We start from the raw sequence: 15,093 nt of genomic DNA, 5'->3' as shown, positions 1-15,093 counted from the left end.
CTAGGTTAGCTAGCTAAAGCTTGCTATGATACAAAAGTCAGCATCGCTGGCTAAAGCAATGTCTTCATAAAGGCCCATTTCATGTGAACTTGTTTCTTTCTTTTTTTAAATTAAATCTGGCAGACAACCTTAATAATCATGGCTTTTACACTTTGACCAGGTGGCTAAATTTACTAGGTTAGCTAGCTACCCTGAATCATCAAGAATTGATTCAGAAAACAATCAGAAGAGATTATTCATTTCATTTTGATTGGAACATGTCAGAATAAAATAGCCAAGTAAAGCAGCTAGCTAGGTTAGGTAGGTAACCACTCAAAGTAGCTAACCTTAGCTAGATATTGGTCGTAATGCACTCTTAACTAGTTACACTAGCTAGCAGCTGTGATAAACAAATATTGACAATCGTAGATTTTAGATTCCTTAAAGCAACTATTCTATATTTTGATGACATCTTTGCATGTTCTGGGTCTTCATTTTTACATATGCAGAGCACTAGTGCAGTGAGGAACAAGGTGCATCAAAAATTCTGGTTGTTTAACTTGCCAAGGTTTTAGGATTTGACTTTTAATACAAGCAAAAATTTTGATGCGGAAGAAAGAGGCATGTCTTGCTTTGGAGAGGCAAATTCTTGCTCTTTTAGAAGTATTTCTTGTATATTATTGGTATTACAGCTTTTTTGATGTACAGCAATGACAAAGACCTATTAATGAATAACCAGCTAGAATTTGCTTTAAAATGTGATTGGCTTTGAATAAGAGCACCTGCCAAATGCTGTAAAGGTTAAGATGTTCTTGGAATGTATCCTGGACACTGATGTAAACTGTCTAAAATGTATCGGGATATTCTGCTTTGTTCAGTATTGAAGTGTCTGCAAATTGTTTTTAACTTATTAGCTGTCCAAAAAAATAAACAAAAATAAAAAATGGAAAAACATACTGCAGCATGTAGGAACATCTTTAATGGGTATGTTAGTATTTATTCCAGATCTGAATCCACATATTTAACCAAGCATGGATAACTGTACAAAGGAAAGCATTGCAGAACAGACTGAAAACTGTCAAAATATACCAACGTTCAGGCAAGCTGGCGGAAGAGAAACTGTCACATACAGTGATACAGTGAACCAGTGGATGATGCCAGAAAGAGTTAGGCAACTGGATTTTAAAAAGTCTACAAAAATGAATGTAAAACTTCACATTTGAAGCTTTGAAAAGCTAATACGATTGAAGACAGCTCCATATGGTACGGTTTTGATCATCACGGACTAAAATAAACCTAATTTTAAAACCGAACCTAAAATAAACCTAAGTTATCAGGAGACATTTTCTGTTTAGAGAGAAAAAAGTGCCTCTTTTGAATAAATAAGATTAAATTAGATAGAAAAGGGACTCATTGTATACACCAAAAATTGAATAATTAAACATTTGAATGCAAAGAGAGAAAAAAGTGAAGGTGTCGTAATAAATCCTCACTGGCTGCACAGATCAGGATTCTCAGAACTGGGGCGAGAACGTTTTGGGTGCAGCCCTACACCTGTAAGTGCACCACGGTCTGCTCCTTTTGTGAAGTACAGCCTTGGAATACGTTCACTGCGTGTGCTCCTGATATCTACATGCACAACAGCCTAACGTGGTCTGAGCAAGGTGGGTCACGCGTATGTAAGTGCATCATACAAGGATGTTGTAAGGAATCGTCAGGACACAGGTAAGTGTGGATCCAAATGCAAGAGTTTATTTTCAGTACAGGCAGGAAGGACTTGTGAGGCAAAATAGAAGGGTAGTCATAAACAGGAGTGGAATGGTGAAGGGGAGAGTCAAGGGCAGTCCAAGTCCAAACCAGAAGGTAGAATCCGAGGTTGTGTAAGGGGCTAAGAGTGAGGTGGTGTTTAGGGGGAAAGCAACAGAAACAAGAAACGCTCGGTATGCATGAGAATGCAATACTTCGCGAGGATACTATGGGAAAAGGGAGGTTATAAAAGAAACTAAAATGAGAGACTGGTGTAATTAATCAGTAATCAGGCGACAGTGATCTACGTTTGGGCAGAGAAAGGCTAGTGGGTAGGACTGACGCCGTTACAGATATACAAAAAGATTAGCGCTTGTATGCCTCGGTTGTGGTTCTCTTCAAAACTGTACTATTACTGAACCAATTATATCTTAAATGACATTTTATAGCATTACTAACTGTGTTGTGAAGTGTCCTGGTGAATTTCTGCCTAAATCAATGCTCATTACATATCTGAAAGTAAGACGATGAGTTTCTGAATTTCTTTGGCTCGCAGCATGCTGTCTAGTTTTAAGGATCTTTTGGTCTACTTCACTTTGTCTCGCAGGTCCTATTTATTTTCTCGTTAATAATAAAAACCTTCATTTAAAAACTGCATTTTGTGTTTTAATATTGGACAAAGATAACAAGTAAATTTGTTTAATGATCTGAAACATTTGTCACAAGTGGCATGAAGCAGGCCAAATGACATGAGGCCTGTTTCCATAATACAATGCTTTGAAATTAATGCAGCATTACAGCATTGGGAAAACCAACCACAACAACTGACCATAATCACCAAGACCACATGGGAGACTATTGAAATTATAACCTGAGCAATAAGGGAGACTCTTGAAATTATAACCTGAACAATAAGGGGGACTCTTAATTAAAACATGTTGACAAATGGCAACTAAAATATTTAAACTATTCAAAGATGCTCCAGACAAAATGTCCGGTTTTTCCATGAGCTAACAAAAGTATTTAATGTGCATTAAATTACATCACAGGATCTCACAGTAATGTTTACGTAAACATCTTTACATTACATTTACAGTACTGGGCAGATGCTCTTATAGTGACTGATACATATTTATCAGTATGACAGCATGTGTGCTCTCTGAGGATCAAATCTTAGTGTACCTGCTCTACCAGTTGAGCTTCAGGAGAGCTAATGTGATTACATTTTTAATCATGCATGACCGAACATACACTGATCTTTGACCCCTGAATGGGACAGAGAAAGGCAGTGCGGATACGTTTGTCTGTGTGTAAAAGAGAACGAAATAATTTATCATCTCTCAGACTCTCACGGTTATTATTGGGAGATCACCTCTGCTCTTCATCTGAGTGGTTTAGTCCATTCATATTAACTCCTCTGTTGTCATGGTTACTGTTCCATTCACTGTACTTCCTTTCTAGAGCTCCGGGATTTTTTTCCTCAGCTGCACAATCACCAGCACTGCTGCCACAAGCCCCGCCCCCGTCAGAGCCAGGAGCACCGTCAACACCGTCACTGTGGAGCTCTGATTGGGACGTGGCTGGACTTCTGCAACAGACACAGACATAAAAATGGTCAGAAATTATGAACAACTCTTTAAACAGTACAGAGTTATAATCATATGTGTATGTACCAGAGTGGTCACTGTGATGGGATTGAGAGGGATTGTGGGACAAGGGCAGTTCAGCTCCAGTTCCTTACAAAAAGATCTCAACAGCATCACTGCACAAGATCTTAACAAGTAGGTACGCATAATGTTTCACCAGTTACCATAGTAACCACTTCTACAGATTTGTGTGTGTTCTCTGGTGAGCTCAGCACCTCCCACCTGGATATCAGTATCCAATCAAATTCAATCAGGAAGTAACTAGTACAGTGATGGAGAACTGTTTAGAAATCAAACTAAAACAAATCTGGATCTTGTAGAGAGATATTGTTGTAAATGTAGAATAGCAACATACTGAGAGTTCAAAGTGAATGAACCAGTGGCGAGAATGAGCTACACAAAGGGGGGGGGGGGGTGTGTGTGTATACAACAACAACAACCACCCTGATCACCACCTGTGCTCCGTCATAACTATGATCACTGCTGAAGCTCCAGTGTCATATTAACACACAGCATAATTACTGCACCATCACTGACTACATTTACATATTAACACACAGCATAATTACTAGAGTAAACAGTGGTATTGAGGGTGAAGTATTTGTTGATTTATTGAGGGTCGTATGTAGAGGGATTGAGCTTCAGGAGCAGACAAGGCCAAACTAAAAAAAAAAAAAAAAAACCATAAGACACACTAGAAATAAAAAATTATTATTTAGTTGGTTACATTTATTTAGCGCCTTTCTCAAACTCAAGGACGCTTTACAGACAGAAATCACTCACAAACAGATGAGAAGCAGCAGCCAATTTACACACAGTGTTCTCTCTATCAGAAACTACAGACCCCTGGGGGACTGAACAGGTGTAGGAGAAGGGGAGGAGGTTTAGACCAGGACAGAGCACCAACCATCACTGGACGGACACGGACACGGACACGGACACACACACACACACACACACACAAACAAACAAACAAACAAACAGTTTTAGAGTATCCAGTCATCCTAACCTCCATGTTTTTGGGAGGACCCCAGAGGAAACCCACACAGACAACACGGAAACTCCACCCAGGGAGGGACTCAAAGGCTGAGAGGCAAACATGCCAACCACTGCTGCCCAAAACAACCAACTGTCTCAACTGAACACAAACCAAATTAAGCACAATAACCCTCCCTAACTTCCAAAAACTAACAGAAGTAAAGAACTGAGCAAATAAAAAAGGTGTCAAACTCCAAACTTCCCAACTACGATTCACGCAAGACTACTACAATACACTATACACAGAATAATATTTACAACAGTGAACACATCCAGAAAGAGGTGATGCGATAACTGAGAATGATTTAACAAGCAGAGGCCCAAAACCACAACAAATACTCACTGAACAAACATAAATGTAACAAATGTAAACAAACACAAATAACCCTACCCATAACACAAACAAGGCTGTAACACCTTCAAACACAAACAATTCAAATTTTCTGACTCATCACTCAATATCTCATGATTGTTTTGGTATGAGTAAGCAGGAATCACACCAAGTGCCGTAAAACATCAGTGGCTGTCCATGTGAGTGTCCATGTGAGAATTCACCACAAAGAGTCCAGTGAAAATCAACCAGGTCCACATGCTTTATTGGAGATATGCTTAGATAAACAGGACCTCAACTCTAGGCAACATTACAATCACAGTAACCACACTTACCTTCCACAGTAACTGTGTATGTCTGAATAATCTCTTCATTCTTAATGTCTCTGATGCTGTAAACACCACTATCAGATGGAGCTGTTCCTCTCAGCTCAACAGTAGAGATTAGTGACACTCTCTGAGTGTATTCAGGTTCACACTTCAGTGAGTGTCCAGCCACTGTGCAGATCTGTCCACTAGAGGAAGCAGCTGCACCTGTGCTGTTATAAATCAACTCCACTGACTCTGATATGAGCAAATCCAGCACCAGAGGTTCACCAGGGTTAATCTGAACTGAAGAATTCCAGGCTGTGGAAAAGAATTAGAAACTTGAATGCAATATACAACTGATTTGACCATGTAACCTCAGAACTACAAATCTGATATAAACATTTAAACATTCTACAAGCTCCTTCTGTGTTTCCCCCACATATCTAATGTTTGTGAAGTTTTCTGTTCTACTTTATTTACCCCAGATAAATCAAGTTCTATCTGTCTACATTAATAATGGTTTAGTAACAATAGCTAGATAATCCACGAGGATACTTACCCTCTATCTGTAGACTCACATCACAGATGTCTTTACCATTACAAGCGCAGGTGTACCAGGTCCTCTTAGTGTAATCAACATCAGTGATGGTGAGGGAGAGATCTCCCTTCAGGTACTGATCATGGGACATGTGAAATCCCTCCTCTGACTGGCAGGATGTCTGGTTACATTGAGCCAGAATGTCAAGTTGTTTAAAGGACACAGTCCATGTGAGCAGACCAGAACACATCTGAGTGCAGGGGAGAGTAGCAGCATCATGAAGATTCACCTTTACTGAAGGAAAAAAGCCTTAAAGACACATTAAGAAAAGAGAGTTTAAAACGTTACAGTGGTGCTTGAAAGTTTGTGAACCGTTTAGAAGTTTCTATATTTCTGCAAATATTTGAACTAAAACTTCATCAGATTGTCAAACAAGTCCTGAAATTAGATAAAGAGAAACAAATGAGACCAAATATTAGACTGTAATTTATTTAGAGAGGAAAACGACCCAATATTACATATCAAGGCAATAAATATCAACTTGTAAACAATATTTATTATTTAGAATGTTATTTATTTTATCTGTCATATCCATGCATGATACAGCGCAAGTATCTATATATAATATATAATTATACATATATAAAATACATCCCACACTAAATAATCCCCTACACAATTGAACCACAGTGGCTTTTAATGAAAAAATATTAGATTGGTATTGATATCAGGCGACAATCAAATGCAAGACATCAGTATCAGATCAATAGAGAAAAACTGGTATCGTGCTCTCTCTATAAATACAGTAAAACTAAAAATAATCAACCCATTCACTCAGGCTACTTAAATATGCTTGGTTACTCAAAGATGCATTTCTAAGTAAGAGCAGAACTGACTGATACTGCTCATTAGTACGGCTGCAGGGACATCTGTGCCTTCTATGTCTGTGTCTACATGACCATTCTGGTGATCTTTTAATTAAAGGGTTCTGAAATGCAAGTCTATTAGCAAAATGACAGGAAATCTGTCCAATGAAATTTAATAATTTTATGTTTCTCATTCTGTGGGTGGGCCATTAGCAACCTATCCCTTCTCAGTGTTCTGAAAAAAAGGTTATGACATTATTAGTAAAGTATCACTGTGTTCATGTTACCTTAGCCAGCTGACTAAGAATGGGGTATATGAGTGAGACAGACACTGTAGTTATACAGTAGGTACAAGGAGCCGAGCATCCACAGTGAGTTATACAGTACAGTTCTCATGAATAGCAGCAATGCAGTAAACTTGTTTATCCATTTAAATGTTATAAAAATGGATGGCATCGTTTACGCTGTGCAGCGCAAAATGAATTATTAAAAACAACCATCAGAATGTATTAATTAATTTAATAATAATTTTATTAAATATAAAGAAGATTAAATAAAGATAAAGGTCAAGCAGGTACAATAGTCCGGTTAACACACCAAAGTCAAGGATGAAATTCTGATGACCTGAGAGAACCTGTTCTATCCACTTACCAGCTATGACTGTCAGCAGCTGTAACAGCAGAACACAGTGACACCTGCTCAGCATGTCTGAGGAGACAGGAGAACCCAGTCAGTACTGTACAGAGGAGACAGGAGAACCCAGTCAGTACTGTACAGAGGAGACAGGAGAACCCAGTCAGTACTGTACAGAGGAGACAGGAGAACCCAGTCAGTACTGTACAGAGGAGACAGGAGAACCCAGTCAGTACTGTACAGAGGAGACAGGAGAACCCAGTCAGTACTGTACAGAGGAGACAGGAGAACCCAGTCAGTACTGTACAGAGGAGACAGGAGAACCCAGTCAGTACTGTACAGAGGAGACAGGAGAACCCAGTCAGTACTGTACAGAGGAGACAGGAGAACCCAGTCAGTACTGTACAGAGGAGACAGGAGAACCCAGTCAGTACTGTACAGGTAGGAGCAGCTGAGTAAATCTCAGAGTGATCACTATTAGGAAAAAAGTCGCTTATTTACAGTACCCTGATTATACCACCTGCCATAAAAGAAACGGGACTAAAGCACCATCTATCTCACAGTAGAAACGGGACTAAACCCCACTACACCTCAGCAGCACAGTAATCCTCCTTTACCAGAGGGGGTTAGTCCAGGGTCCAGAACATCACAGTCCTGCCTGCCTGTACGTTGTGTCACTTTAGTTCCCTTATTCCCAGCAGTCATGCTGTGTTTGATATTTCTGGCAACATTAAACTACTAATCAGACGGGACTCATTTTCCAGTCGTATACGTAAAGCAACTTTACCACAAGACCTCTAGAGTGTATGACAGACTCGCACACAGGATCAGAAACCTCGGGATAAATTACAGACATGTCAGTGGCTACTGGATTTACGTATTACCATCTCACAAAAATAACCACGTGTGATGCGTAGCTTTCGTTGAAAGAAACCACAGAATATTTTTCACACATCTGCACAGAATTCTGTTATTTAATGAAACCACTTATAATAATAATGACTTGGGTTTGAATATTAGCAGGTTACATACGTGTAGGGGAATTTACTTAAAACTTCTGAGAAGTCATTTGCCTCCTCGAGCACTTCCGTGATTGGAGATAAAAGCGCCCAAACTCTGATACGTGAACCCTGGATATTCACCCGGGATTTAAAAACCCCTGAGATTACAGCAAACAACCGTTTATAGCAGGAAAAAGGTGCAAGAATTCTTGCTGACGCTGCAGTAGGTAAAATGACTGACATGGCGAGAGTAAAATCACTGAGGAACGAGGGAAATGATTACATCACCGCACCTCGCCATGTCAAATGAATCCTGTCTGAATATTCTTAACACATATGAGGTTCTGAACCCCGGTTCTGGGGACCCACCGCCCTGCACAGTTTTCCATCTGATCCAGCTCATGAAAGACTTGATGACCCAGAAAACCTGAAACTGTCTGCCAGCGGGTGCACTGTTACCAGCCTTATATGTCATGACAAACACGGAAATAAACCTGAAACAGTTTTTCTTTGGGCTGATAAGATGTTCCTGGCAACATGCAGAATCAATTAGTCTGTAATGCACCTATAAAACAGGAGTACTGTAAGGGTCAGTAATTTGCGGACTGTCCCCTTAAGTTACGTTTACGTAAAAGGCGTGTGCACGTAGCCCACGCGAAAGAGCTGGTTTTGTACTGTGCGTGACGGACGTTGCTGGACCCAGATCTTCATTTATCGTTATTTACTTATTTAGTAACGCGTTATGAGCTTTGGATGTTTTTACAACTCATCTATGAGCTGTCTACAATACTCCAGGAGCGAGCCTGTGTCACGTGGTGAATAAACCAGCAAGTTTACTACTAAACTGAGTGATTCTGGTCCGCATCTCCTCCACGTGCTTCACAGGCTTCTCTCTACCAGTTCCAAAGATCTGCTCATCTGGGTTGGAGCATAATTTAAACAGGACTAACTCCAAGCGTTACAGTATGTACTAAAGTAGACAGTTACTGTAGGTGCAAGGCAGGTGTTCTTAATAAAGTGACCGGTTAGTTTATGTAGAAACATTCGCACTTTTGGTCAATATAGCACGTGGATGTTCACAAGCGTTTGTGTTATAACTCGTTGGTGCACAAGTGGAGAATGAAGCGTCTGAGACACACGGGGCTGGTTGTTCCGATACTCACAAGTCCATGATTCATGGAGAGGAGCCGAAGCGCCACAACAAGCAGCTACTCGCGTCTCCTCTCAGCTTCTCACACAAGCGCGATAATGTTTGTTAAGACTCTGGTCTGGTGCAGGAGCTAAAGTCCCTAAATGAACACATGAACCCGTTCAACAGTCCGCGAGAACAATCAGAGTTCTTAGCAGACATGCAAACTTTAAAACAGCTGCACTAAATATTACATATTAACTTATTATCTATGCAGTTGGCTAGTTGCGTTCATAAATCAGACTTTCTGGCAGCTAGCGCGCATATTTGGACGGTAATCAGAAGTACATCGACATATAAACACTTTTAAACTCACCGCTAAATGTCGAACTTGAACCTGAACCTTGGCGCGTGATTCAAACATGAAACACGCTCGCGCTTCATTCGTTCTACAATGATCACGTGACCACAGAGCCGGAAATGGGAAAAAGCGTTCTGAAGTTTGAACACTTAACTTTTGCCGTCAAATAAGGTAGAATATTTTATAAGAACGCTATTATAATAATTATTTATAATTCTTTAATTTATAAAGTCATAAATTGATGGCAGTTTAATGATAAGCTGTTCACAATTTAGAACTTAAATTTAAAATATATAAAATAGTTTTGCTCTTAAATATGACTTAGTAAGATGTGTTCTGGGTGCATTCTAAATGTATTCTGAATATATTACTGTTTTATGTATTGTAATAGAATACATCACATTATTCAGCCATCAAAGTATCCTGCCCTGGATGTATGTACCCACATCAGCAATGAGATTTTGAAGACATGCACACGTTTTAAAAGCTGGAAATAAATAAATAGATAACTAACCAACTACCTAAACAAATAAAGATCTGTCAACCAGATGCACAAAGCACTTTGAAGTTTTGGCCACCAGATGCCGCTATTGTGTACTGTGTCATGAAGCTGTGAGTAATGAACTTTTTTGTTTGGTACAGTTAGGAAAAAGGGTCAGTGCGTTTGCTATCACTACTTAACACAAACGTTTGTGAACATCCACGTACTACGTTGCTGTATTGACCAATTTTTGTTGAGCGTTTATTTGCTAATTTCCGTAATTATTCAATTGGTTGATTTGCAACTGAAGCCTCTGAGGGTAAGAGAAATATTAATATTGGTATTTTTTTCGCGTTGAGTTTTTTCCGCCGCTTGTGGTGACGTTAATAGGTGACTGCATTAATCGGTCATACTTATGTTGAATCGGTTTTCGTTGTTTGTGATTTGCTTCTGTTATTTCGCGATTGCTTTCTTTTGTGCAGGGATATACGTTTTTGTTTTTTTTTAAATTAAGTGTCATTTGTTGTATTTACTAATCTGTGAATCATTCGGGTCATTAATCATGAGAGGGTTTAAAAGGATTTATTACTATCAACATAGTACTAGACACATTTCTGGAGGCACCGCGCTAATTTGCATTGATCTAACACGAAATTTCTGAGATGTGCTCCCTCTGAATGATTTCATTAGGGCGCCTTTAGGCAGAGGTTACACGCGGGTTTAATTTTTGAAACATTTTGAATCAAGTTTCAGGTTGAAAGGCGACATCTGTAACGGTGAGTTTAAGATTTTTTATATAGATGTACTTCTGATTACCGTCCAGATATGCGCGCTAGCTGTCAGAAAGTGATTTATGAACATAACGGCTCAGCAATATAGGACGGAAAAAGTATCCATCTGCATAGATAATAAATTAATATGTAATATTTAGTGAAGCTGCCAGGAACGGCAAGGGTGATGCTTTCTATAAGGTAACAGTTCATATAAAATATTAATAGATACACTTGATCATCTTACTGAACTGGGCGGCTGAACCTGAGCTTACGCGCAATCGGCGACCTGCCTCCAAACGTCTCTCCGTGTCTGTGTCTCCGCCTCGGCCGCTGTACTCGAACAGAAAGCTGAAGTCAAACTCGGGTTCCCATTTCGGGTCGGCGTGGCTTAGACTGCGTGGATACGGCTGCCTATCCTCTGCTCGGAGAGGAACAGGGGCGCTCGCATCCTGCGCAGTCACACCGCACCTCTTAACTTTCACGTGAAAAAACAAATAAACCGCACACACATTTATCCGCAAGCATACATGCTTGCCTGAGTTGAAACGGATTGGCCTGCCACTTGTGTGTCTTGGTGAATTGTAGGTTGAAAGAACCATAAAGAGAAAGATAAGGGTTTGGAGGAGAAAAAAATTTGACATTTCAAGTTCCAACATCTCTAGCGGTGAGTTTAAAAGTGTTTATATGTCGATGTACTTCTGATTACCGTCCAAATATGCGCGCTAGCTGCCAGAAAGTCTGATTTATGAACGCAACTAGGCAACTGCATAGATAATAAATTAATATGTAATGTTTAGTGCAGCTGTTTTAAAGTTTGCATGTCTGCTAAGAACTCTGGTTGTTCTCGCGGACTGTTGAACGGGTTCATGTTTTCATTTAGGGACTTTAGCTCGTGCACTGAGCGATAGTAGCTGTGCGCTTTGTTCCCTCCGCGTGCTGTTCTGCCTTCTTATGCTGCAGTTCAGTAGATGGACTGTGTGTCTCCTGCGTGCAGTTACCTCAGTAAATGCGTTTGGTAGGAGATAATGTCCATGTGGCGTACAAACCTTTATTGCTATTAAATAATAATAATAATAATAATAATAATAATATTCAAAAGCACTGTCGCACTCTGTGATTAGCCAGTGGGTTTCACTGCCTCTATTTTTTATCACACATTTTTCTCCACAATAATATTTGCGAGGTCGTTAGATAAATATCCCAAGTACGAATGTTGCTACATAAACTCACCGGTCACTTTATTAAGAACACCTGCCTTGCACCTACAGTAACTGTCTACTTTAGTACATACTGTAACACTTGGAGTTAGTCCTGTTTAAATTATACTCCAACCCAGATGAGCAGATCTTTGGAACTGGTAGAGAGAAGCCTGTGAAGCACGTGGGGGAGATGCGGAGCAGAATCATTCAGTTTAGTAGTAAACTTGCTGGTTTATTCACCAGGTGACACAGGCTCGCTCCTGGAGTATTGTAGACAGCTCAAACATGAGTTGTAAAAACATCCACAGCTCATAACGCGTTTCTAAAGAAGTAAATAACGATAAATGAAGAGCTGGGTCCGGCAACGTCCGTCACGCACAGTACAAAACCAACTCTTCCGCGTGGCCTACGTGCACACGCCTTTTACGTAAACGTAACTTAAGGGGACAGTCCGCAAATTACTGACCGTTACAATACTCCTGTTTTATAGGTGCATTACAGACTAATTGATTCTGCATGTTGCCAGGAACAGTTTATCAGCCCAAAGAAAAACTGTTTCGGGTTTATTTCCGTGTTTGTCATGAATATTTAAGGCTGGTAACAGTGCATCCACTGGCGGACAGCTTCAGGTTTTCTGGATCATCAAGTCTTTCATGAGCTGGATCAGATGGGAAACTGTGCAGGGCGGTGCGTCCCCAGAACCAAGGTTCAGAACCTCATGTGTTAAAACCTTTCGGACAGGATTCATTTGACATGGCGAGGTGTGGTAATGTAATTATTTTCCTCGTTCCTCAGTGATTTTACTCTCGCCATGTCCGTCATTTTACCTACTGCAGTGTCAGTAATAATTATTGCGCCTTTTTCCTGCTCTAAATGGCTGTTTGCTGTAATCTCGGGTTTTTAATCCCGGGCGATTATCCAGGGTTCACATATCTGAGTTTGGGCGCTTTTTTCTCCAATCTCGGAAGTGCTCGAATAGGCAAATGACTTCTCAGAGGTTTTAAGTAAATTCCCCTACACATATGTAACCTGCTAATGTTCAAACCCAAGTCATTACTATAAGTGGTTTCATTAAATAACAGAATTCTGTGCAGATGTGTGAAAAATATTTAGTGGTTGCGACCAACGAAGGCTATGTATCACACGTGGATGTTTTAGTGAGACAGTAATACGTAAATCCAGTAGCCACTGACATGTCTGTAATTTAGCCTGAAGTTTCTGATCCTGTGTGAGTCTGTCATACACTCCAGAGGTCTTGTGGTAAAGTTGCTATACGTACATATGACTGGAAAATTAGTCCCGTCTGATTAGTATTTTAATGTTGCCAGAAATATTAATCACAGCATGACTGCTGGGAATAAGGGAGCTGAACAGTGACACAACGTACTGGCAGACAGGACTGTGATGTTCTGGACCCTGGATTAACCCCCTCTGGTAAAGGAGGATTACTGTGCTGCTGAGGTGTAGTGGGGTTTAGTCCTGTTTATTTTATGCCAGGTGCTGTAATCAGGGTACGGTAAATAAGTGACTTTTTTCCTAATAGTGATCACTCTGCTCCTACCTGTACAGTACTGACTGGGGTTGTCCTGTCTCCTCTGTACAGTACTGACTGGGTCCTCCTGTCTCCTCTGTACAGTACTGACTGGGTTCTCCTGTCTCCTCTCTACAGTACTCACTGGGTTCTCTTTTGTCTCCTCAGTCATGCTGTCCTGCAGCAGGTGTCACTGTGTTCTGCTGTTACAGCTGCTGACAGTCATAGCTGGTAAGTGGACAGAACAGGTTCCCTCAGGTCATCAGAATTTCATCCATGACTTTGGTGTTTTAACCAGATTATTGTACCTGCTTGACCTTTATCTTTATTTAATCTTCTTTATATTTAATAAAATTATTATTAAATTAAGTAATAAATTCTGATGGTTGTTTTTAATAATTCATTTTGCGCTGCACAGCATAAACAATATTATCCATTTTTTTAACATTTAAAAGGATTGTAAACATATTTATTGCATTGCTGCTATTCATGAGAACTGTACTGTATAACTCACTGTGGATGCTCAGCTCGTCGTACCTACTGTATAACTACAGTGTCTGTCTCACTCATAGACCCCATTCATAGTCAGCTGGCTAAGGTAGCATGAACACAGTGATCCTTTACTAATAATGTCGTAACCTTTTTTTCAGAACACTGAGAAGGGATAGGTTGCTAATGGCCCGCCCCCAGAGTGACAAAATTAATCAATTTCATTGGACAGATTTCCTGTCACTTTGCTAATAGACTTGCATTTCAGAACCATTTAATTAAAAGCTCACCAGAATGGTCATGTAGACACAGACATAGAAGGCACAGATGTCCCTGCAGTCGTACGAATGAGCAGTATCAGTCAGTTCTGCTCTTACATAGAAATGCATATTTGAGTAACCAAGAATATTTAAGTAGTCTGAGTGAATGGTTGATTATTTTTAGTTTTACTGTATTTATAGAGAGAGCATGATACCAGTTTTTCTCTACTGATCTGATACTGATGTCTTGCATTTGATTGTCGCCTGATGTAAATACCAATCTGATATTTTTTCATTAAAAGCCACTGTGGTTCAGTTGTGTAGGGGATTATTTAGTGTGGGATGTATTTTATATATGTATAATTATATATTATATATAGATACTTGCGCTGTAACATGCATGGATATGACAGATAAAATAAATAACATTCTAAATAATAAATATTGTTTACAAGTTGATATTTATTGCCTTGATATGAAACATTTTCCTCTATAAATAAATGACAGTATTATTTTGTTTCATTTGTTTGATTTGTTTCTCTTTATCTACTTTCAGGACCTTTTTGACAATCTGATGAAGTTTTAGTTCATATATATGTAGAAATATAGAAACTTCTAAAGAGTTCCTAAACTTTCAAGCACCACTGTAACGTTTTATACTCTCTTTTCTTAATGTGTCTTTCAGGTTCTTTTCCTTCAGTAAAGGTGAATCTTCATGATGATGCTACTCTCCCCTGCACTCAGACATGTTCTGGTCTGGTCACATGGACTTTATATGATAAAC

The 15,093-nt window shown here is 39.6% G+C and overlaps 1 protein-coding gene and 1 long non-coding RNA gene across 6 annotated transcripts; one reads left to right on the top strand and one right to left on the bottom strand.

Annotated features, from left to right (window-relative positions):
* Positions 1-788: 788 nt before the first annotated feature.
* LOC118241376 (uncharacterized) lies at positions 789-9,652 on the bottom strand. Of its 5 annotated transcripts, none has more exons than XM_035526255.2 (6): positions 9,592-9,652; positions 9,250-9,375; positions 7,104-7,160; positions 5,608-5,895; positions 5,076-5,366; positions 789-3,313 (listed from the first exon to the last, which is right to left on the bottom strand). In XM_035526255.2, exons 3-6 carry the CDS (start codon positions 7,156-7,158, stop codon positions 3,183-3,185), a joined length of 765 nt encoding a protein of 254 aa, XP_035382148.1. In that variant the 5' UTR covers positions 7,159-7,160; positions 9,250-9,375; positions 9,592-9,652; the 3' UTR covers positions 789-3,182. The 5 variants fall into 5 exon arrangements, with proteins under 5 accessions (XP_035382148.1, XP_081567982.1, XP_081567977.1 ...); XM_081711856.1 differs by having other exon boundaries at positions 5,608-5,880; XM_081711851.1 differs by lacking the exon at positions 9,250-9,375 and having other exon boundaries at positions 9,592-9,651.
* Positions 9,653-9,904: 252 nt separating this feature from the next.
* Positions 9,905-15,085, top strand: LOC145657428 (uncharacterized). The gene is made up of 3 exons (XR_014123066.1): positions 9,905-10,376; positions 13,729-13,791; positions 14,995-15,085. It is a non-coding gene; the product is annotated as an uncharacterized LOC145657428 (long non-coding RNA).
* The last annotated feature ends 8 nt before the right edge of the window (positions 15,086-15,093 follow it).

Source organism: Electrophorus electricus, chromosome 1 (assembly GCF_041902795.1).
Source record: "Electrophorus electricus isolate QZ-2024a chromosome 1, ASM4190279v1, whole genome shotgun sequence".
In the NCBI taxonomy this organism is placed as follows: Eukaryota; Metazoa; Chordata; class Actinopteri; order Gymnotiformes; family Gymnotidae; genus Electrophorus; species Electrophorus electricus.
The sequence above is the reverse complement of the archived record's forward strand: the minus strand, read 5'-3'. Positions and strand labels throughout refer to the sequence as shown.

Coding starts and splice junctions, on each gene's coding strand:
- LOC118241376 (XM_081711833.1), bottom strand. CDS start 8,561: ATGACATATAAGGCTGGTAACAGTGCACCCGCTGGCAGACAGTTTCAG. Junction 5,367..5,607: donor TGTGAGTCTACAGATAGAGG/GTAAGTATCCTC, acceptor TCTTTTCCACAG/CCTGGAATTCTTCAGTTCAG. Junction 3,314..5,075: donor ATACACAGTTACTGTGGAAG/GTAAGTGTGGTT, acceptor TGTCTGTTGCAG/AAGTCCAGCCACGTCCCAAT.